This window comes from Salvia hispanica, chromosome 1, assembly GCF_029641045.1.
Source record: "Salvia hispanica isolate PSC_SH4W2 chromosome 1, Shi_PSC_v1, whole genome shotgun sequence".
NCBI classification, from domain to species: domain Eukaryota; kingdom Viridiplantae; phylum Streptophyta; class Magnoliopsida; order Lamiales; family Lamiaceae; genus Salvia; species Salvia hispanica.
The window spans coordinates 25,414,755-25,436,178 of record NC_142692.1 but is presented as its reverse complement, the minus strand read 5'-3'; the positions used below and the strand labels follow the sequence as shown (position 1 = coordinate 25,436,178).

Genomic DNA, 21,424 nt, shown 5'->3' with positions numbered 1-21,424 from the left:
TCTACATTTTGATGAGAGAATTGGATACTAACCTCGATGGACCATGTCTTAATACAACGCTGCTCTCCTCGTTCTCTTTGCATTTATATACACATCTTAAACGATGTCATATTTTACTACTGGATCACGCTAAGCTTAAGTTTGCAGACGAGATGACACGTTCCTTAAGAACATCTTTGCATCATTACAAAAACTAAAATTCAAGATATTGATCTCTTAAATCAAATTTATTCATGTAGCAATCCAATTCTATAAAATCTTGTCATTCACTCATTATACACTATCGTGGTCCATTGTACAAATCAGATAATAATAGTAATAGCTATATACATCTATAACTGTACGAAAACCAGTCATCTACACAATTATCCAAAACAAATACATGCACCCTACGTAGAAGACGACCAAGAAAACAATGCATGACACAGAATAATCCATACATTCACAGTAGAATTCCGAGGAAAAAATTTATTTAAGTAATAGCACAAACCTCAGAAACGGTTGTCAGTTTGTTCTCTTCTGGGGCCAATGCTTCCATCAATTCGTTTCTTATCACCTTTGCCCTTTGTTCTAGGAGGAGTGCAAGGTTTCCAGAGAGGGTTCTGAGCAGGATGTGTTTCAGAGTCATACTTCTGTGAAGACAGATATGTCAGAGCTGTGACAACGTCTGCAATCATGGGTCGCAGGTTAGGCTGCTCCTGAACGCACATTGCCGCAATGGCGAGAGCTTGGTACAGGCCTCTCGTTGGGTATTGACCTTGGAGCACAGGATCAGCAATCTGTGGGAATTTCCTCTTGTCCTTGAACATCGGTCTTGCCTGTAGAAATAGCAAAGGTCCAAGGGAATCAACTCAAGCTGCTGAAACAAGAATATAGTACTAAGTGACAAACTTACCCAAACGACGAGATTGTGCTCGTTCCCATTCTTTGAATTGTCAACAGCTTTCCTGCCTGATATGATTTCAAGAAGAACTACACCAAAGCTATAGACATCTGACTTGAGAGTCAGCTGGCCAGTCATTGCATACTCAGGTGCACAGTATCCATAGGTGCCCATGACCCTCGTGGATACATGCGTGTTATCCCCAACAGGTCCCAGTTTAGCCAAACCAAAATCAGACAGCTTTGGATGATAACCCTCACCGAGCAAAATATTGGAGCATTTTAGATCACGATAAATGACAGGAGGGCTAGCTTTGTCATGTAAATATTCCAATCCTCTTGCTGCTCCGGCAGCAATTTTCATTCTTGTGTTCCAATCAAGTACTGCCTTATCAGGCATTGGATCTGCACAGTAATAGTCCAAATCATTAGCACTGCCTTAGCAGTGCCAAGTGCAGTGGGTAAGGTTAAGTAACATACCGTGAAGATGGTCCTCCAAAGAACCTAGCTCCATATATTCGTAAACTAGAAGTCTCTGGTCCCCATCAGCACAGTATCCAATTAGATTGACGAGGTTAGGGTGATCAAGCAGACTCAGCATCAATACTTCAACAAGAAATTCTCTGTTTCCTTGCAAGCCATTCCGATCAAGTTGCTTGATTGCAACAGCCTACAAAATGTGCGAGATAAACTCAAAAACTAACAAAAGGTAAAACAATTGAAATAGTGGGGGGGGGGGGGGGGGGGTTGGAAGTACTTAAAAAGATAAAATGGCAAGAATCAATGTTGTTTACATACTTGACTGGTTCCTTCCAGCTGTCCTTTATACACTCGGCCAAAGCCTCCCTCCCCTATAAAAGATTCTCCACGGAAATTTTTTGTGGCAGCTGCCATTTCACGGAAAGTAAAAGTCCTGGCTGCAATTTTATTGGACGATCCATCTTTGGTGGCATCTCCGGGTTTACCTTATAGACAACGAGATAAATACTAGGTGAAGAATGTCATACTAATACCAGACAAGTAAAGAGGTAAAAAGATCCAGATATATAACTAAGTATGCAACTTTGAAAATGTTGAGGCACACCAGGTGCACAAATAAGTACTTTTGAAGATAATGATAAGTTGTTTCATGCAATAAGCTGTGTGGTGGAATCAGAGCTCATTTCGAAATACATTTACTTCTCCTTCTTCCACCGAATACTTATTGAGCTGTTAGTGTTAGGAAATAAGCACAGATAATGACAAACATAAATGAAATAAACACAAGAACTGTTTACCCCAAATTGATACGATGTGTAACTACATCCGGGGGCAACTTCATGCCAAAGATTTCACCAGATACAATTTACAATGAGAGAGGGGATATATACAGGCAAAAAATTGAACCATAATCCTATCCACAATAGGAATTGGGCTGCCCCCTGCGACCCCAGCCAACTCACCGGCAAGTTAGATAGCAATTGTCGTGGATCTATTCATGTCCTTTCAGGCTCTATACTCATCAGTTAGCGCTTAATTTTACGAATGAGAACAAGTCTTCATTAGCGTTGGATTAATAGGGTCTCATATAATTGTCCAAGACAGAAGTACTCTTCAAATTTCAAAGAATGCAATAAGGTGTCATAGTTAACTCGCCAATAAATCTGGTTTCAATTACAACACCAACTGAGCCAAGCACATTAGTTGTTTCAATAACAATTTCCTCGTACTCAACACTAACATCTTTCCCTGGTACGGTATAATGAAAAGTAACAGCTTTATCACAAGACCCGCATATCATTTGCTCCCGAGATTTCAGTTCATTGTCAATATAGAGAACTCAAGCTCATATCTAGTTATAGGAGACACCTTCAAATTTAACAGAGTGATTCAACTTGAGGTCCATATTTAGAATTATAAGCTTATCCTAAAAACTCTTCTATAGAAACTTTATCCCTAGCATTAAGTGATGCTTGATGGTCAATAAAGGATGTCAACAAAACAAGAAAAGCTCCCAAGAAACCTTATATCTCTCTGTTTTTTTGTAATAATTGGTAGCAAAAACATTAACAGATCCCAAAATTCAACAAAACGAAAGCCACAGTTAAAAAATCCCAACTCCGTCGAGGCCTATCAACAATTACACCCACAAATCAAATTACATAATCGAGAAAGGAAAGCGTGAAATGATAGATGCTGAAGTCCCACATAATCAACAACATTCAGAAGAGCTGACAGATTTCAAAATTGAAAGCAAACATGTGAAAAAAAGTCAATCTTTATAGAAGCCCTACCTGAAGAGGGCTCGACTGGATCGAGCGACCTATTCTTCTTCCCCAGCTTTTCCTTTGACTGTCCCGAGCATGGGAACCATCCCATTTGTTGCCGTCTTTGTCTCTCTCTCTCTCTCACACACACACGCACGCACGCACAGTTGCTGCGTTGGCTGAGCGCTGCAGTCTGCAATGCGACGTTGAATACTGCTCGAGAGAGAGAAATCAAGAGAGGTGCATCAATCAGTAATTTAATTTAGTAGTATTTCCCAAAAGAATCAGTAATTCAGTATATGCCTTTTCTTTGTCCTTTTCCTTTTGAGTTAAATAAATAATTTGGGAAAAGCTCTTTGCCGTAATATGGGTCGATTATAGTAATAAAACAAATATATATGTGATTTAACAAATAAGGTATTGAAGTAATAGTAAATGCAAAAAAATATATAGCTAGTATACAAAAATTAAAATATTTCGTGGGCAGTAGCAATTATGGTTGTCATAATGAATAGTATATACTGAAATTAAAAATATTTTATGAGGCGTAGCTATTATGGGTGTCATTTATGTAGAGGCGATGTCGGATCTATGCCCACAACTTGAAGGCATCATTACTGTAGAGAATTGAAAATTAGTGCGAGCCCATTAACTTCAACAATGCCGTCCACATCCCAATACTACAAGTATTTTATCATTTCAACTAAACTCAGTTGAAAAGCAAGAACATTTTTTGGACCAATCATCGTTGCACTAGTTTTTTCAAACAAGTATTCAATGATTCACTATAGTCTCCGAAACCATCTCCAATAAAGTCAGAAAAACAGAATAAGATAGCTAATAATTAAGATTTGGTTACACATTGTTTGATTGTAGAGAATGATGAAATGCAGAAAAACAAATTAAGTTACATCCCAGTTAACATGCCTCAACACAATAATTGGGATCGGATGAATTCGTTGTTCAAGCAAAATCTTCTTTCTCTTTGGATGGGTTCAGTTTTTGGTACTTGTCTTGGATGCCTCTACATTTGCAGTTTTCATTGGCATGGCATGGTTGTGTTTGCCCTCATACGTCGTTATGAATGTGCCTGGATCTTCAGAGGTTCTCTCTACATACTTCCTCACGTTGCAGTCCGGGTTGGTGCATCTGTAGTAACTCCTGCAAAATCATTCATGCCATGAATATGATAGGATCAGTAGTTGCAAAATCATTCGTACCATGGAAGTAAAGAAAATTGAACAATGGAATTAACTAGACTATTAGCTTTGTAAATGAACTACTCATATTTCCATTTAACTTCCATTAATCAAGAAACTCTTGTTGTTTGGTCAAAACATAAATAAATATCATCTTCAACAGGTTCCATGGAATATGATTCGGACAAGTTCAATGTATTATTATGAATGCTGAAATAAATGAACCAGATAAGCATATTTAGTGCTAAGTACTAACCTAGGGTACATCTTTCCCCTCACTACTTTCTGGCCGTACTTCCTCCAGCGGTATCCATCCCCGATTATGCCAGAATCAGTATGGTTCTGAACGACAATGGATGAGGCTTCCCCAGCCATACTTGCTCTGGGTAATTGGTTGTCGGATTCCCTAGAGCAATAAACAACAGTTTAAGAAGGCCAAGTAGTCTGGTACTGTATCTTAGTATAATGCATCTCTAATATATAAAGCTACACAAAATAGCAATCTTAAACATTAAAAAAAGAAAATTCATTTACGTTCTTTTGCTTCTGAAGGCACCACCTTCTGCATCGACAAATTTACCAACTTCATCACATTCACCCAGCGAATTATGGGACACTGAGGGGCCAGCATTGCATGCTGCAGATGCAACAGTATAATTGGTTGGTGGAGTACCGGAAAAAGTTGATTGGTTAGATGATTCAGTAAGATCCTGAATGTCTGATCCCCCTTGATGAGCTCTCACTGCCTCAGCTTGTTGATTTATCACATGACTTTGCACCTCTTTCCGAGTGGCATCATAAACTGGCATCTGTGTGTGTCCATCTGCTGGAGTGTGATCACGTGGCTGGGGCTTTAAGTGGTTATGCTCACCATTGTAAACTATCTCTGCAATCTGCCCATCAAGCGATTTTTCTACTTTCTTTTTTACGGGACAGTTCGGGTATGTACACTTGTAGTAACTTCGAGGATACTCACTTCCTTTAACCTGTTTCTGTCCATATTTACGCCAATTGTGACCATCATATGAAGTCCGATCCCTGATGTTTGCAGGGACTGAGAATTTGGTTTCCTGAGCATGATTTTCTACTGGAGTAGTTGCCCTATGTTCTGACTGTGTGGGGACATCAGGATGGATGTCTAATTTGGTGCCGGATTGGTGAGTTACTTGGTTTGATGAATGTACTCTATTACCATCCTCACCAACTTCTTGTGTAGGAGCAATACCATTACCCCCCTAAATGATCAAAAAGAAAACATCAAGATCTTGATGAAAAAAAAAAGCATGGGTAAAAGATGTAAGCCAAAGCTATAAAACAAATTTTTACATGAATTGTGTTTTCCCAGGAGGCCTAATTAATAGTACTAGTATAAAAGAACATATGTGGGTCTTACATATCATAATATAACATAGTTTATATACTAACCAAATTCGACAGGAGAGAAACTGTTGTCCTTGAAACAAGCTTAGCTATTGGTTTGTAGACCACACTGCACGAGGTGTTAGATTCTAGGGCCCTTTTAGTTGGATGGCAAGCCGCAGCCTCATCCTGGAGTCATTATATATATTTGAGAAACAACAAAGATTACAGAAGTTTGCATAATAAGTAAACAGAAAGTAGTCTTTAATAATTAAAAGCTCCAACCAAATCAAGAGTGCTGTCAGGCTTAAAGCGCACTGTTGTTGGTCTTATGACTGTAGCAGCTTCAGTAAAAGCAGGAGGTGGAGAAGCATCAGTTGTAACAGAGAGAAGGACTGATAAGGATTTCGGATTGGAGAAACGAGGTCTACATGCAACTGGTTTGGCTATCACGATTTTCTCTTTCTCCTCGATTTCCATCATGACTGTAGCAACTGCTATGACTCTCCTGCAAAAATAATGTCATAAATAGGATTGCAGGTATAAGATCCTAATCCAAACTTATGAGAAGCAGATTAAAGCGCTCCATGTTCATCAATTTTGAGATTAAGATTAAGATGAGAAACATCATGCATCCATAATCTCCATTGACAAGGTGAGAACATATCTATAGACAAAGGAAACAAGAAACAAGATTTCAACCCGTTTTGTCTAAGAACATTAATAAGAAATTAGAGCATGGAAGCATCCTGACTGATACATGTGCAATTTCCGTGCAAGTACTGTTTCGAGAAAGACTCCACTAACAACCTTTTCAGACACCTTCAATTTACATTATTACTTATAGTTCTTGTAAATTGTATTTAGGAGGTTGCATCTGCATCAGTTAGAGCCGAACACTAACCTAACTATTGACCCTAACAAACATATTTGCATTTCAAATAAAAGTGATATCAATATGAGAGCATAAATCATGGCTTAATGAAGGAGAAGGGCTAAATATCCAGGAGCATAAACGCAGCATAATGAGACATCTCAACAGAAGGAAGATCAATGATGCTAATTTGGACAAGCTCAACATCATGTTTAAATATATGCCATTTTGCTTCAAGGTTATCCTAAAGCCATTCTGGAAAAAGATTAAACAATCTTCACAAGGTCATCATTTGAAGCCATTTTTGCAGTAATAAAAACAAGAACCTTTAGTAATGTACTAATTCCAATATCCATCTAAATGAAGAGATAGAAGGCGCCCAATCGAATCCAAAAAATCAACAGCCCTAACAATCACTTTCAAGTGTAAATTCATATCTCATTGGTACATAATTCTCAGCCACAAGCTCTAAAATGGGAAATGCATGACTTACAAGTAGATTTATAGAGCCAATCTGCATCCATTGGATGTTAAAACTGCATTCAAAAGATGAAATTAAAACGGAAGGAATATTATTGGAAGCATTCGCAATGGCCAATAATATATAAGCTCAAAATTTTATTTTATTTTATAAAAAGAGAATTTTGTAGCGAACCCTTTCTGCTCTTGTTTCTTCCAGCTACATACAACGATTATTGGCCACTCCAATGGAATAGCAAATATAGTTTCTCTTTCAAAATTGCCCTTGTACTACCGACAAAAGTGTATAACACTGTTAATGTGGGAATTGGGGAAGGCGACGCTTGAGAAGAGAAGAGCATGTGATGGTGGGTCAACTAACTGTCTCCGCACCTCAACTTCATTCTTCTAATTGAGTTTAATTGCGAGGGCTAGCTGAGATTATCGGCCTAATTGGAATACAAATAGAATGGAAGTTGGCATAGCTAATCGTCTTCATATGCATTATGTTTGATGTAAAAGTGGAATCACCTCTTTTTAACGTTGCGAATGGTAGTTGAATTTTGGAGCACACTCAATGCGCACGTGCTAAAACCACCCACCAATTCATATCCATATTCATTTTATCCTATTATTACCCTTTACACCCATGCCTAACATTTATTTAATCTCTATTTTTTGAGTTGCCCGTGTCTACTCAAAATTGGAAGTCCAAAATCAATACTGTGATAGTACGGAGTATTTGATTACATTAATATTACTACAAAATTTAACCACAACACCAACAACTTATCCACACCACTTTATTTTTCCAATTCTTATTTTATTTCACATACTTATTGAAATTGAGATATGTATATAAATTGAAAATAAATTATTAAAAATTCAAAAATACTTAATTGAAATTCCTAAAATTAAATAAGTCAAAATTTTAAATTAGTGTATAGTTTTGTATGTGTATTCCTTTAATACCTCCATATAACGACTACACATACAAATTGGGTACTACTACTCCCACCGTCCCGCTTTAGCAGTGCCATTGACTTTTCTGCACTCATTTTGTAAAAATAATAATAAATAATTAAAGTGGAGAAATAATAAAGTAAAAAAGAGAATAATATAGATAAGAGTCTTATCTACATTATTCTCTTTTTTACTTTATTATTTTTTCACTTTAACTATTTATTATCATTTTTACAAAATGAGTGCAAAAAAAGTCAATTGGACTGCTAAAGCGGGACGGAGGGAATATTATTTATACGGAGAGACATGAATACAATTTTTTTCCTAAATAAGTATCATTTTTTATTTTATTAGCATAAAAAGTGAAATTAAAAAAAATAATGAGTATAACAAAAGTGAATCATAATATATTTTCACATGCATTTTTTTAAAAAATTGTTCCTAAAACTTTGAAAAAAACAATAAGTTGAAAACCAAATAATGGAAATGAAGTCATTTATGGGCTAATCCTATTAGGCTCGGGTTGATTTTGTGTCAACCATGTCGGGTTGCAGGCCACTCGATTTAGGGAATTCGGACTGTAATTTTTGGATTAACTTTATCAAATTGTCGAGCTATTCAAATCAACCCGTAAGTTGACATTATCACAAGATATGCCCGTCCATAAAAACATGTACTACAACATCCAAGGCTGATGTGTATTTTAGAGTATCTGATTCAGTTCATATAAATTATCAAGTTTAATTAATTAACTCTAATAATATTATAATACTGCAAGATTACAGTGTCGTAGTAGTATTTCAAGTGTCGATCCACAGGGAGGTAAAGATTGTTTACACTTACGAGTATATAAAAGCATATGATGATTTGATTTTTGATTTCTGATGAGAAAATATGCCACTCCAAGTTGCTCACTAGGTTTGTATTGTTCTACACCTATACAACGAAATATATGAAGGGATTAAAACATCAACCTAATCACATACACTGAACACGTACACGATGAGTAGTTTACAATTAGCTGAACACATAACCTATAAACCAATTTTCAATGTTTATAAACTCATGCGGAAGCGCTGGAGAAATAGACATCTACTATGATCACCTACTTAATCCACTATCAAATTATCCTCTGAACAATTCTAATTCGATAGCATACCAACAATCAATTCACTCCCAAACTACATTAAAGGGACAATAGCAAATGAAAGAACAACACTACATTATTAGCCAAAAACATAGTGTATAAACATTGAGCACATTGTTGGTAATAAACACCTGAGTTCAAAGGTGTAGAAACATCCATACAAAGCCTAGGTTACAACTTGGAGCAACATAGAGAGTTTAGCCTAAACACATGGTGGAATTTGCAACAAAAACCATAAGAAACATGCTCTCGTTGAGTGGAATTGGAATTTGGAGACGGATCATCGGAATGTTAGCCGGAATTTCTTCCTTTTCTTCTTCCTCCTCTCTTTCTCTCTTTTCCTCTCCCTCGTGTCTGAATGTCTTCCAAAACTGCCCCAGAAACCAATTTGAAACCTAAAATTCGGCAGTTTTCGAGAAAAACGCCCGACCCGGGCAAAATGGTGCCAACCCGGGCGTTTTTTATGCCAACCCGGGTGTTTCCACTGTTCCCGGGCGTTTTTGCCGGTTTTGGCTGCTTCGCGCAACCTTAGTCAAATGGCCATAACTTCTTCATCCGAGCTCCGATTGAGGCGTGCAATATACCCACGTGAAGCTATTTCAAAGACAAAGATAATGGTGGTAAGATAAAAGAATTTGGACACCATCTTGATAGGCAACGAACAGTTTCAATCAGACCATACTCCACGTGTATATCTATCAACTAATATATAATAATCAAACCTTAATGATCAATTAATAGATAATTTAAATATACAAAATAGGAGAAAACTTAGAATATAATTAGTATGATTTGATTCACATCCATTCTATAAGTACTCAACTCTGTTATGTAAAAAGGGGAACACGATGAAAATATAAAAGTTCCACACGAACACACCACAACATTGAGGATCCCCTTCCAATAAACCTCACAAACAAACCCTTTTTTTTAACACGCCAACCTATAATATAATTCTATAAAATAGAAACATGTGTGCTGTGTAACTTAAGCTCTGTTTGATACATTATGCTTAAGGTTACTTATATAGATTGAAAATTAAATAATCTATGAAATTTAGTATTTTATTTAACCACCAATATAATTATCTCACCGTGAAATATTATACAACATAAGTGTCACCAATCGATGATAAGAGTTAATTTCGAATTGAACCGCAATCTTATTTTTTCAGTGAAAACAAATTCATTAATAATTGTTTTGGATAAACCATGCTGGAGTTGCATAACAAATCAAATGACTAATGAAAGGGCCAAACAGGCCAAGACAAACACCAACTGGATGTACTGTTACAACTTACAACACTTTTATCTCCCTCCCTCTCTCATGACTATTATTATGGGACAACATAGAATCACAGCCAAACTTATGTGCATGGTGCAATGCTAAAAACTATGCACCTACAGCGTGAAAAAATAAAGAATGGATGAGGTAAAAAATACATCTACAAGAATTTTTACCGTCTTGACGACACAGTCTTCCTACGCAGCCATTGATGCAGAGAATTCTTGGTCACCTTTAGCCTTCGAAGAATAATAGGTCTTCGTGTTGGAGATTCTGATGTTTCTGCCAAGCTACTCTCTTCGTCTACCTCAAAATTTGAACTCGGACTTGTAGGACTTCCCTTGTTATCTCTGTCACTCCCAGTTCTTGAACTCGCTTCAATAACCTCAAGCGCCAAGTCATGTTTCAATAATCGAATCACAGCTTCCCCAACTCCACTATCAACTCTGCTGTCACGGTCACCGTGTCTCTGTTGCTCTAGTATGATCGACAAATCATCTTTTATTGATTTTCCTGCAAACAAAATTATAGGTGAAATTATTGGTCTCGTTAATCTTGACTTCCAACAGCAGAAACAGCAAACAAGGAAGATGTCAACTTTATTTAGTCACTGTTGTTTTCTCATATTTTGAAGAATCATTTTCAGATAGAGATTATGAAGGATATGAATGGTTTCAAAATCACCAATGGGGAGTATTGTATACGACATTGTTACCTGCAGCACACTTCTCTTTGATCTTTCGAATAACTGCAAGAACAACAATTCGAGCTTCCACCTGCCATTGTATCATAGAAAGCAGGGTGAAATCGAGCAACATGTGTTCGATGATATATATAATCAGAGAGCAACTACTTTCAGCAGCATGAAATTGATTGAATACTATTCAAGTCATAACATCATTTTTGTGGATATGTTAAATTAACATCATTTTTGTGGAATCTGTACAGCTGTTCCACTACTATTACAACTTAACGATGTGTAAGTATACCTTGGTAAGACCTCGGAGGTCAATGAAGAGACTTTCAGCATTACTATCTTGCAGGTATTCTGTAACCTTCTCCAGCAGCAGGCTTTGACGCCCAAAATCTGTTATATGAGAAGCATATTGGCCTTTACTCCGACGTTTGGTTTGCAACACACCTTCGCACCAGTCTTCAATGAGTTGCTTCAGATGATGATCATTAGGTTTGTACCTTCAGAAGGTTGGTTGATGCAATGAAGATTAGGAACTGCGAATAAAATTTATCACCACATACCAAATCCTAATACACATCAGGGCATTACTGAACAAATTAAAGTAAACCTCCTCATGTTCATGATTGATACAAAAGATGAATACAACATTAAAAATTAATCTCAGGTGGGCATACCCTGCTTTTCTCATTTGCTGATATATTGCAAGACAATGTTGTAGTCCCCGCAGTGAACCATCCACACTGCGGGCTCTAAGAATAGTGTTGTAGGTCACCTGAGATTTGAATTTTTAGGTAAACTGCAACTGACAAATTAAAGGGAAGAGGAAATCATTCACGGAGAGATCCTCTACCATATTTGGTTTTATTTGATATTTCTTCATCTCTTTAAACAACTTAAATGCAAGCTTTGGCTTCTTCTGTTTTACACAGATCTGCAGTCGAAAAGTTAAAAACTATAGAAAGCAAACCAGTCATTTTAAAAGGGCAGCGTATTCAAGCATACTCTTCGTGTCAGTATAGGGAGCTGGAATAGTTACTGAGAATATGCACCTTAATAGCTGTTGTATAGGCAATAACATCAGGTTGAACCCCACTTTCACGCATGGATGTCAAGATCTGCAAAGCAAGAAAAAAAGGTCATCTCCTCTAATCTTATTAACCTCCACTGCCTATAATGGAAAATTTACTAAACGATACAACTAGATATGAGTGAAACTCCAAAGCCCAAAATATGCCTGTACAAACCACTAAAATTTCTCTTTTTACAGTACACTTATGATATACCTTTTACCCATTTGCAGGATTATGGAATGGCAGGAAATACAATATAAGTATAATTTGTAAAGCTGAAATTCTAGACCTTGCACGTCAAGATCCTTTTTCATATGTTCCCAGTTACATACAAAATGACATCATTATGATAATTTCTCATACACTGCCATATTATTATAGGCTGAGACAGACCTTAGAAAGTTAAGCATTATATACAGGGAAAGTAGAACTGCTTACTTGTAAAGCACCCAGTACATTTCCTGAGCCTCCACAAACATCTATTAATATTGACCAGCTAATATGATTAGGAGTAAGGTTGAAAGTCTTCATTTCCTCAATCAAATCTTTGGCACGGTAATAATCAGTACCACAGGCTTTCATCATAATATTATAAGTCGAAGTGGTGGGTCTAAATGGAACTCTCATGGTTAAGTGTGAGCACAACCTAAGAGGAACTCCCATTTCAGTCATTTGGTCCACTGCTTCATTGTATGCGTGGTTAATCTTATCACCACTGATAGTTTGTTGAGAACCCCTCTCTTTCCAGCATTGGAACAGCCGAAAAGCCCGATCAAATTGGCAAACCTCAACACAGGCATGAAGAAGGGTGTTGAAACACTGGGTATTGGGTTGAGCACCAGCTTGAAGCATTTCATCAAATAGTATAATTGCTTTCTCTAAGAGACCTGCATTCGCACATGCACTGATCAATGATGACCAAGTAATTGTGTTGGGAACGATACCAGATAACATCATATCTTCTTTGATTTCAAGTGCCTGTTTCCACATTTTGGCATCTGCAAAGACCTGAATATTATGGGAAGAGGAGATATATTTAACCTTCTCACTCATAATTCCTTGGAACAGAGAAAAAATTGTAGTATTCAAGGTATTCAAGGACTTTTTGTGTAACGGAATGCATATTAGTTGAATGCAATGGTGAATACTGCAACAATGAATATAGCATCTATTTTAATTGCAATAATATTTGGCTATCACATCCTCGCAAATTGGTAGTCTAGTTATCATGAAAAAATGGAGTGCAAGGAAAAATACATCACAAGCATTTCTCACAGGAGAATGCAATTATTTTGTACGCCAGCCGAACTAAAAACGAATAAATTTCTAAAAACATTAGTCATTCAAGATTATACCTTAATGATCGTGCTATATGTGAAGTCGTCCAATTTCAATACACCTTTTGACTCCAACTCCCGTATCTGCTTATATGTATCTTGGGCAAGCTCAACTTTTGCAGCAAGACAACATGATTTGAGAAGTATGTTATGTGATGTAATATCAGACATCATACCAAGTGTCTACATTTTGCAATAACTTAAGTCAAACAGCTGATATAGTATTTCAGCTATAAAGTTAAAAGAGAGCATTGACAAGGAGGTTAAAAATCCTTCATCTTGTTATTAACGAATCAAGTTTGGAAGAGAGGCCCAATTGCTTTCTTGCATGAAAGCAACAAGAGCCATGGAGAGAAGAAAGACAGAGAGAACCTTACTTCCATTTTCTTGTAGATACCCAGCGTGTAGCTTAGATCATGGGAATTCACATTCATAAGACTGTTGAATACATATATGTTTGGGGTGATATTTTCAGCAAGTAATCCCTGGAGAAAAAACATAAAACAGCAGGCATCATTTATAAGTTATAACAACATAAGACGCCTGGGGGGATAATTATTAATTAGTACCGGTATAGACATAAATTGTGCGTAAGAGAATTCCAGATAATATGATATCGACAGTTCAAATTTACATAATATACCATTGTTTCAAGATTAAAGAGTAAAAACATCCTTAAATCATAAAGGTCAAGACAAGCATAAGTACCTCATAAATGGCCCTTGACTTCAAGTAGTCACCACAAAGACCACATACATCTATTATTGTGCGGTATGCGTGCATATTAGGAGAACTTAAAATTTGCTTTGACGCTTCGAAGGCTTTCATTGCAGAACCCAAGTCCCGTTTCTTCCCAAATTCAAGAATTATTGAACAAAATAGCACTTCAGCATGAGGGAGATTCTGTGCATACCTGAGAATAGCCATATTAAAGTTTGATCAAGTCTTAGGAGAGTTTGTTATTCAATTAAAGCTTGCTCTTATCAATGCCATTGAGTGCTGGGCCCTTCGGCTTACTAAATAACAAAACATTTAACTCTGTGTGTATATATTAAATGCATTCAGCGTGAAATGAGGTGACTGGTTTTGGTGCATGAGAGATAACTAATAAGTCTAGACTTGATTGAGGGTAGAAAAAATGCAATAGCAAACCATAAGAGAGAAGTAGCAACAAACAGGTTACGAGTTCATAGTAGGGAGTTAATAAAAAAAGATGGAAGAGAAGGCAGAAGATATTATCTCCCAGCCAGACCAATCATCACAGATCTATTGTCTTTTACTTCAATAAGCTTCACCTCTACACATATTTAAAAGAAAACGATTTAATATAAATCAAAAAAGAGTTAAAGCAAACCTGATGGCTGCTGTAGGATCCCTCTTGGTGATGCAAAGTTTTATGAACTCCGATGGCTCCACCAGCTCTTTGATTATAAATTGAAATCCTGAACCAGTTAGTTAACACACTTCTGGGATGTAAAAATCTTGCAACCAATCTGATCAGGCTCTCCAATTCCAAAAAAAAAAAATCAAATACTACTACTACTACTAATAATTATAAAAATGGTTAAGCTCTCCAAGCTATATATATACAGACACTTTTCCTTGCAATTCAATGTAACTGTTTCTGCTTAGGCCTATTTCCCGGAGCATTAATTGATCATCAAACTTGGGGGAGAATAAGCATGCTGATTTTTACTGATGAGGTCATTTGCAGAATAACAGCCATGAGGTACTTTACCGATACTAGAAAATAAATGCTAAAGTTGAGTGGCATACCAGCAAACATTTCTATCAAGCTCACGAGCCGCTCCAGCTCACCGCATTTCAATAATCTCCGGCACTCTGCCTTCAACGACTCAATGGCAACTGCATCAAACAGCCTCGCCGGCTCGACGCCGAGCTTCTGAATGCCGTTGAACAGCGTAACAACAAGACTATCGAGCTTTCCGTCACGAAGAAGTCCGACAACACCACGGGCTAAATGCTCCGATTTCAGCAAAGCTAGAAATTCCGACATGTTTACCCCCGATGCGACCACGCTCTCTGCTATCATGAGAAAATCATCGAACTTGCCATCCTCGGCGAGCTTGGATGCTAGCTTGGTGTAGTAAGCCAGGGTCTGGCGATTAGCCCAGCGCGAAGAGGAGAGAAGGGGAGAGGAAGCGGGAAATTGGGGCTTTTGCTTGGGGTTATGATTCGGTCTGGGTTTGGTAGTGGTAGAGGTGGTGGAGTGGTGGTGACGGCGGCGGTAGTCACCTGAAGGGGTGGGTGAGGGAGGGAGGACGGTGGCGGAGGCGAGGATCGATAGTGCGTCCCTCATTTCCTGGCCAACCGTTTTTTCCCCTTTTTCCAGTTGCCGGTACAAATATTATGCTTTATTTTCACTTGTCGTTTTTCAGGATTGAATTCGAAAGGCGGGTGCTTCATTTCTACACCTACGAGATAAATTCATATAAATATTACGATTCTTTTTAGGAGTATTAATTTTTATTCGTGGAACTCAAAATTCTTCTAAATATTATTTACAAGTCACATTTTCACATTTTGTCTTTTTTATATCTTGTTACCTCAACATAAATTAACTTTTTGTATTTGTTCATATAAACTGAAACTTAATTTATTCAAAATTATTACTCAATATGAAAAAGATTAATCCCCGTGTTTTATAATTAAAAGCATTTTTAAAATTACATTGAAGTTAACAAATTGTACTATTGACTAGTTTATAAATTTTTATCAGAAATAGTAGTATTTTTTAGCATTATAATTGTTTATCGTTATTTTGAAACACGTGGTATGGTATGCATATGAAAATATTTATGTTTGTTAGTGGTCTTTAAAAATAGATATAAGTTTAATACATAATTAATAAAATAAGAGAAATAAAAATGGATAAAAAAAAGAAAAGATTGATTAGAATGAAAATAGTTGGGCCCAAAAGTGGGGCGATAGTTTGTTGGGCCGGACTTATACCCTTCCTATAGTATTTGTCCACCGCCGGCCGCCGCCGAGCTATCACTCGAATTTCTTCGACGCCAACTGCATTCGGTATCAATTGAAGCGAAAGCAATCTTCAAGGAACAAAAATGCCTCCCAAGCAATCGAAATCCGAAGTAGCGAAGAAGCAGAAGGCGGTCGAGGACAAAACTTTCGGATTGAAGAACAAAAACAAATCTAAGACTGTGCAGAAGTACGTACAGTCTCTCAAGCAGTCCGGACAGCCCAAACCCGACCCAACCAAACTCCAAGCGCAGGTCAAATTATAGTCTTCTAGTTTTCAGCTTCTATCGGTCCAAGTTGTGTGTGCACATCGGAGTTGCTACCTGCCTCATTTTTCTTTTTCTTCTTTTTCAAATTGACTAAAAATGTACAGAAGAAGAAAGAGGAGGAGAAAGCTAAGGAGAAGGAGCTTGCTGAGTTGTTCAAAGTTGCTGTGAAACAGCCTAAAGTCCCAGTTGGTGAGTTGTTCTCTGAGATTTTATCTATTGACTTGGGAAGCTATTATTAGGAGTGTTTATTTTGTCAGATGCTCTGTGATTTGTATGTCTAAATCCATGTTTTCAATCTTGTTTACCAATTTGTTAGTGAGAGGCGACGTTTAATTTTTTGAGCCCTCCTGTGATTTGGTATTATTGTTGCTTATACTCTCTACAATGCTGACTTCAGGCGTCGATCCCAAGTCTATACTGTGCGAGCATTTCAAGTTGGGGCAATGTGCAAAAGGGTTCAAGTGCAAATTCTCCCATGACTTGAATGTGCAGAGGAAAGGAGAGAAGATCGATATCTATAGCGATACACGGGAGGAAGGTTGGCACTCTAATTGCCATTACAAGTAACTTCACTTCAAGTCTAACCCCAACCCAAAATTCTAATGCATGTTTTTTTTAATGTTTAATTTTTGCACCAAACAAAAAGAACAAGGAACCATGGAGGATTGGGATCAAGAAAAATTGGAGAAGGTTGTCGCGTCCAAGAGCAATGAATACAACAAGAATAAGCCTACCGATATTGTAAGCATTTGTCTGTTAATGTTGTCTAATTGTGTTACTTATTGACATTGTTCAACTGGATTGTTAGTATGTTTCCTTTTCCTTTAATGGAATTCTTAAGGGCATCCGCAATGCGGATCACGTCCAAACTGGACGGGACCCTCGCAGAACGCGATGTGGGTAGCGTGGGGGTGGAGGCTAGCATAATGAAAGAAAGCGAAGGGGCAGGCTATCCTGCCATGCCCCTTCCCTCGGTCGAGACTATGAATTAGTAATAAATTATACTTTGTGGCATATAATCCTTTACATTAGACAAGTTTTTATAAGTTGTTTCCCCCACCTTGTTTAATTGTGTATTAGATGTGGGACAAAACTTGAGTGAATTTTGCCGTATATTGAGGGAGCATTTTATAGGTGGTTTTCCCACTCTCATATTGCTTGTGACTTCAATGTGGGAGATTGGTTGGTTTTACACTTGACGGGAAAACTTCTATTGCTTTTTATATATATATGTTGGGTTTAAATACAAAATCAATACTTAGCCTACTGGAAGATGTTCTTTGGTGAAATTAAAAGGTTGTGGGTTCAAAACCGACCTCACTCTTTTTGTATTTATTTCTGTTTTTTGACTCTTTTTATGTTTATTTCTGCTTTCACTCTTTCTTTTAATTGTTTTGTTGTGTTTTTTTTTTTGTTTTTGTTTTTTTGCATGTTTCTTTCTTATTTGCTTTATTTTTTAAAAATAGTACTCCTAGCATGTTTATATTTTTGTTAGCATGTGAATCCATTAGCATAGGAATTTCATTCATATACAAAAGTAACTAGCATTTGAATTTAATTTAAATACTTTAATTTAAAATTTTAAGTGACTATTATTCACATGAATTTTTATTTCTAATGAATTTCGTATTTTAAATTAAACTGAAAATTCAATTCAATTAGAATATGCATAATAAATAAAATGAAATAAGAAATGAATAAAAAATTAAAGGGTGGAACCTATGAATAGTTAAGGTAAGGAAGAGGTGATGTGATGGGTTGTAGGTGGTAGAAGTTCTTAAGCAAAGGAAGAGGTAAAATTTTGTGGTGGGCCCATGAATAGTTAAAGGAAGGGATGGTTAAGGGACGTGGGTACTGGGTTGTGAATGGCCTAATTGATTACATAGGATTTGTTAGGTTCTAGGGTTCAACTTCTTGTAAGCACAAAAGGCTGTAATTTCGGAAGAAAAACTAAACAAAGGGATAAATGATTCTGAATCATATAATGAGTCAAGTGTTTGTATAGTTCTTCCACATGCAATGTTTGGTAATTACAAGGTTAGAAACTCTTCTTTTGTTTGTTGGCAATGCATATGCTTGTTGGAAGCGATGATCATCATGGTGAAACTAAACAATGTCTATATAATATTCATTGAATAGTTTGAACTGCTAATGGAAAATATTAGAATTTCGTTTTGATAGATGTATGTAATAGAAAATAGTTTTTGTTGCTGTTTTTTACGAAGAGCCTTGCTTTATGACAAATGTAATTCAACAAACCTCATTTGCATGAGTAAGGACTGTAGTCAGTTTTCTGTTGAGATAATTACATAGTCGATAAACATGCTGAGATGCACTTCTCTACTTAAAATGATTCATTACCAAAAGTTGAGCTATTGCGAGTCTATTAAATTTAGCTCGGTGAGAATGTTTATGTGTAATTGACTAATTGTATAAGTGGTCTCTCATTATTTAGAATTTTGTGAAAAACTCTCTTCTCACTTGACTGCAGGTATGTAAATACTTTTTGGACGCAGTGGAGAAGAAACAATATGGTTGGTTTTGGGTTTGCCCAAATGGCAGTAAAGAATGCCATTACCGGCATGCACTTCCACCTGGATATGTTTTAAAATCTCAAATGAAAGCCCTGTTGGAGGAGGAAGCTCAGAAGATAACTATTGAGGAAGAGATAGAAAACCAGGTAACTTCTGCCTGGTGGAGCCATATGTTCTGAATTCATCGGATTTTTTGTGGGTTGTTTTGCTTCTTGAGTTTGTCCTCCTCACTTCCTCGAGCCCCTTATGTCAATTTATTGTGCTAATAGGTTTTCATACTTATTTTTTCAGCGTGCAAAAGTATCTACCTGTACTCCTATGACTACGGACTTGTTCATGCAATGGAAGATGAAAAAGGTGGAAGAGAGAGAAGCTGGATTGGCTGCACAAAGGGCAGAGAGGGCCAAGAATGACCGTATGAGGTAATTCCTCTTCAGGGACTTCTCGTATTCATGTTTAGGTATTCTTATCCTCATGTGCTTGCTGGATGTAAATATATTCTTAATATATGCTTTCTTATTTCCTAGTGGCCGAGAGTTGTTCCTCTTAGATGCAAGCTTGTTTGTCGATGATGCTGAGGCCTATGACAAGTACGAGAGAGAAGAGGAACCGGACGTCGAGCAGAAGGTATTGCGTTGTCTCTGTCCTACTATTCTTATCTCTTAGTTGGTGATCTGATTTGTTTCTGAAATGTTGTCTGGTCCTCAAAAAAAATTAATCGATGGAAATTGCAAATATATAAGGCAATTTAAGGATTAAATTATGTTAGCACTGTCAAGTGATAATAGTTCTTCTATCAGATACAGCAGTTCCCCTTAACTGCATGGTGCTTATGGTCAAATTAGCATGAAATCTTATAGCTCTCGAGAAGTCTTGCACACCTGTTGAAAGAAATAAATATACTCCAAAACCATCAACAGTTTGGCTCTCTTGTATTATCGTCTACATGGATTACCTTAGAGTAGTGAAAGACATAGTTTTCACTCATTATCTTTACTTCTTTCTATCAAATTTGTAGCATCCAAATAGTATCGGGTCCAATCTTCAATCATGAAAAGGTGCATACAACATACTACTCCCTCCATCCCTCTGTAGTTGACTCGGATTGTCCCGTTATAGTTGAGTCATTTCTTTGTTTGGCCATAAGCAACATAGTACATCCCTCTTACTTTATTCTCTCGTCACTTAACTCACATAACACAATTTTCTTAATTCCTGTGCCCAAAGAAATGTCTCTACTATAGTGGGACGAAATATATATGCACAAGTGTATATTAGATATTTTTCTTACTTGCTGAGCTGATCATAGTGTCAGAAATAATTGCTTATACTCTTATTATTTTTGTAGTGCTTCACATATCTTGTTCTCCTGTGCATTTTGATGGCAGTCTCTGATGTTTTGACTCACTCTTATATTCAGGCTGATAACGGTCCTGCCATGGACGGGCCAAGTTCGTCCTCGTCAACTGCACGAAATGAAGAAGATATCACTAATCATGTTGGTGATAACGAGGAGGATGATGACGATGATCTTGACATGGATGAGCTGGATGAACTGGAAGCTAGCCTTTCGAGAACAACATTGCAAATCAAAGAACCAGGGGACAGCGCATGATTGCTGAATTATCTGAATGAATGTATTTTATTCAATCTCGACTGATTGCTGAAGCAATTTTGTGAAAGTAGATGCTGATTTTTGTTTGTAGACATTAATTACATTGAGCAAGTTTTGGATTGTATCGAGACTAAAAATATTGTGGACTAAATTGCAACGGAACTGTGTGGCAAACACTTTTGTGCAAATCGTTTACTAATGGCAGGTTGATATTGATGCCACATCTATAATTACTAATAAGTGATTCTCTCGTGTGATTTTTGTTCATACAAACTTGTATTTGTAAGATTGACTAAACCTTTCTATATATAAAGAAAACTGTATTGTTATAAATGTATTTAGACAAAAAGATGTGTGCTCTCTTATTGTTTATTACAAGCAAAATTTATATGCTTGTACATAAAGTAGTCGTGTTATAATTGATAGAATAGCTGCGGATTGGTGAGAATGGCGAGGGAGCACCGTAGCAGGAAGCCAGTCTAGTCTGGA

At 36.9% G+C, this 21,424-nt stretch overlaps 4 protein-coding genes across 7 annotated transcripts; 1 reads left to right on the top strand and 3 right to left on the bottom strand.

Annotated features, from left to right (window-relative positions):
• Positions 1-247: 247 nt before the first annotated feature.
• On the bottom strand, positions 248-3,415 carry LOC125222442 (putative serine/threonine-protein kinase PBL7). Its single transcript, XM_048125063.2, has 5 exons — positions 3,156-3,415; positions 1,681-1,847; positions 1,363-1,552; positions 896-1,287; positions 248-818 (listed from the first exon to the last, which is right to left on the bottom strand). Exons 1-5 carry the CDS (start codon positions 3,238-3,240, stop codon positions 492-494), a joined length of 1,161 nt encoding a protein of 386 aa, XP_047981020.1. The 5' UTR covers positions 3,241-3,415; the 3' UTR covers positions 248-491.
• Positions 3,416-3,938: 523 nt separating this feature from the next.
• Positions 3,939-7,515, bottom strand: LOC125222440 (WRKY transcription factor 44-like). Of its 2 annotated transcripts, XM_048125060.2 has the most exons (7): positions 7,216-7,515; positions 7,054-7,096; positions 5,972-6,194; positions 5,753-5,875; positions 4,862-5,562; positions 4,584-4,733; positions 3,939-4,289 (listed from the first exon to the last, which is right to left on the bottom strand). In XM_048125060.2, the coding sequence occupies exons 3-7, from the start codon at positions 6,167-6,169 to the stop codon at positions 4,124-4,126; spliced, it is 1,338 nt and encodes a 445-aa protein (XP_047981017.1). In that variant the 5' UTR covers positions 6,170-6,194; positions 7,054-7,096; positions 7,216-7,515; the 3' UTR covers positions 3,939-4,123. The 2 variants fall into 2 exon arrangements, with proteins under 2 accessions (XP_047981017.1, XP_047981018.1); XM_048125061.2 differs by lacking the exons at positions 7,054-7,096; positions 7,216-7,515 and adding an exon at positions 6,887-7,009.
• A 1,672-nt stretch (positions 7,516-9,187) lies between these two features.
• Positions 9,188-15,857, bottom strand: LOC125222627 (Tetratricopeptide repeat (TPR)-like superfamily protein). 3 transcript variants are annotated; one of them, XM_048125345.2, is made up of 13 exons: positions 15,294-15,857; positions 14,872-14,959; positions 14,226-14,430; positions 13,895-14,002; positions 13,536-13,700; positions 12,619-13,188; positions 12,160-12,225; positions 11,961-12,041; positions 11,785-11,882; positions 11,403-11,607; positions 11,129-11,189; positions 10,590-10,926; positions 9,188-9,723 (listed from the first exon to the last, which is right to left on the bottom strand). In XM_048125345.2, exons 1-13 carry the CDS (start codon positions 15,835-15,837, stop codon positions 9,681-9,683), a joined length of 2,571 nt encoding a protein of 856 aa, XP_047981302.2. In that variant the 5' UTR covers positions 15,838-15,857; the 3' UTR covers positions 9,188-9,680. The 3 variants fall into 3 exon arrangements, with proteins under 3 accessions (XP_047981302.2, XP_047981303.2, XP_088918645.1); XM_048125346.2 differs by having other exon boundaries at positions 14,872-14,938; XM_089062519.1 differs by lacking the exon at positions 9,188-9,723 and having other exon boundaries at positions 10,350-10,926; positions 15,294-15,856.
• A 604-nt stretch (positions 15,858-16,461) lies between these two features.
• On the top strand, positions 16,462-21,123 carry LOC125217888 (zinc finger CCCH domain-containing protein 11-like). Its single transcript, XM_048119458.2, has 8 exons — positions 16,462-16,771; positions 16,891-16,975; positions 17,184-17,324; positions 17,433-17,527; positions 19,278-19,466; positions 19,612-19,742; positions 19,848-19,947; positions 20,741-21,123. The coding sequence occupies exons 1-8, from the start codon at positions 16,604-16,606 to the stop codon at positions 20,933-20,935; spliced, it is 1,104 nt and encodes a 367-aa protein (XP_047975415.1). The 5' UTR covers positions 16,462-16,603; the 3' UTR covers positions 20,936-21,123.
• The last annotated feature ends 301 nt before the right edge of the window (positions 21,124-21,424 follow it).

What these genes read in the sequence shown, in the direction of transcription:
- LOC125222442 (XM_048125063.2), bottom strand. Translation starts at nt 3,240, where the DNA reads ATGGGATGGTTCCCATGCTCGGGACAGTCAAAGGAAAAGCTGGGGAAG. An exon ending in AGCTGGAAGGAACCAGTCAA is followed by an intron (nt 1,553 to 1,680) that starts GTATGTAAACAA and finishes CACATTTTGTAG; the next exon opens with GCTGTTGCAATCAAGCAACT. An exon ending in TTTGGAGGACCATCTTCACG is followed by an intron (nt 1,288 to 1,362) that starts GTATGTTACTTA and finishes ATTACTGTGCAG; the next exon opens with ATCCAATGCCTGATAAGGCA.
- LOC125222440 (XM_048125060.2), bottom strand. Translation starts at nt 6,169, where the DNA reads ATGATGGAAATCGAGGAGAAAGAGAAAATCGTGATAGCCAAACCAGTT. An exon ending in CTGACAGCACTCTTGATTTG is followed by an intron (nt 5,876 to 5,971) that starts GTTGGAGCTTTT and finishes TAATGACTCCAG; the next exon opens with GATGAGGCTGCGGCTTGCCA. An exon ending in AGGGGAAAGATGTACCCTAG is followed by an intron (nt 4,290 to 4,583) that starts GTTAGTACTTAG and finishes ATGATTTTGCAG; the next exon opens with GAGTTACTACAGATGCACCA.
- LOC125222627 (XM_048125345.2), bottom strand. Translation starts at nt 15,837, where the DNA reads ATGAGGGACGCACTATCGATCCTCGCCTCCGCCACCGTCCTCCCTCCC. An exon ending in CTTGATAGAAATGTTTGCTG is followed by an intron (nt 14,960 to 15,293) that starts GTATGCCACTCA and finishes TAACTGGTTCAG; the next exon opens with GATTTCAATTTATAATCAAA. An exon ending in AAGACTGTGTCGTCAAGACG is followed by an intron (nt 9,724 to 10,589) that starts GTAAAAATTCTT and finishes TCTTTGAAATAG; the next exon opens with CTTCACGTGGGTATATTGCA.
- LOC125217888 (XM_048119458.2), top strand. Translation starts at nt 16,604, where the DNA reads ATGCCTCCCAAGCAATCGAAATCCGAAGTAGCGAAGAAGCAGAAGGCG. An exon ending in ACAGCCTAAAGTCCCAGTTG is followed by an intron (nt 16,976 to 17,183) that starts GTGAGTTGTTCT and finishes TGCTGACTTCAG; the next exon opens with GCGTCGATCCCAAGTCTATA. An exon ending in GCCAAGAATGACCGTATGAG is followed by an intron (nt 19,743 to 19,847) that starts GTAATTCCTCTT and finishes CTTATTTCCTAG; the next exon opens with TGGCCGAGAGTTGTTCCTCT.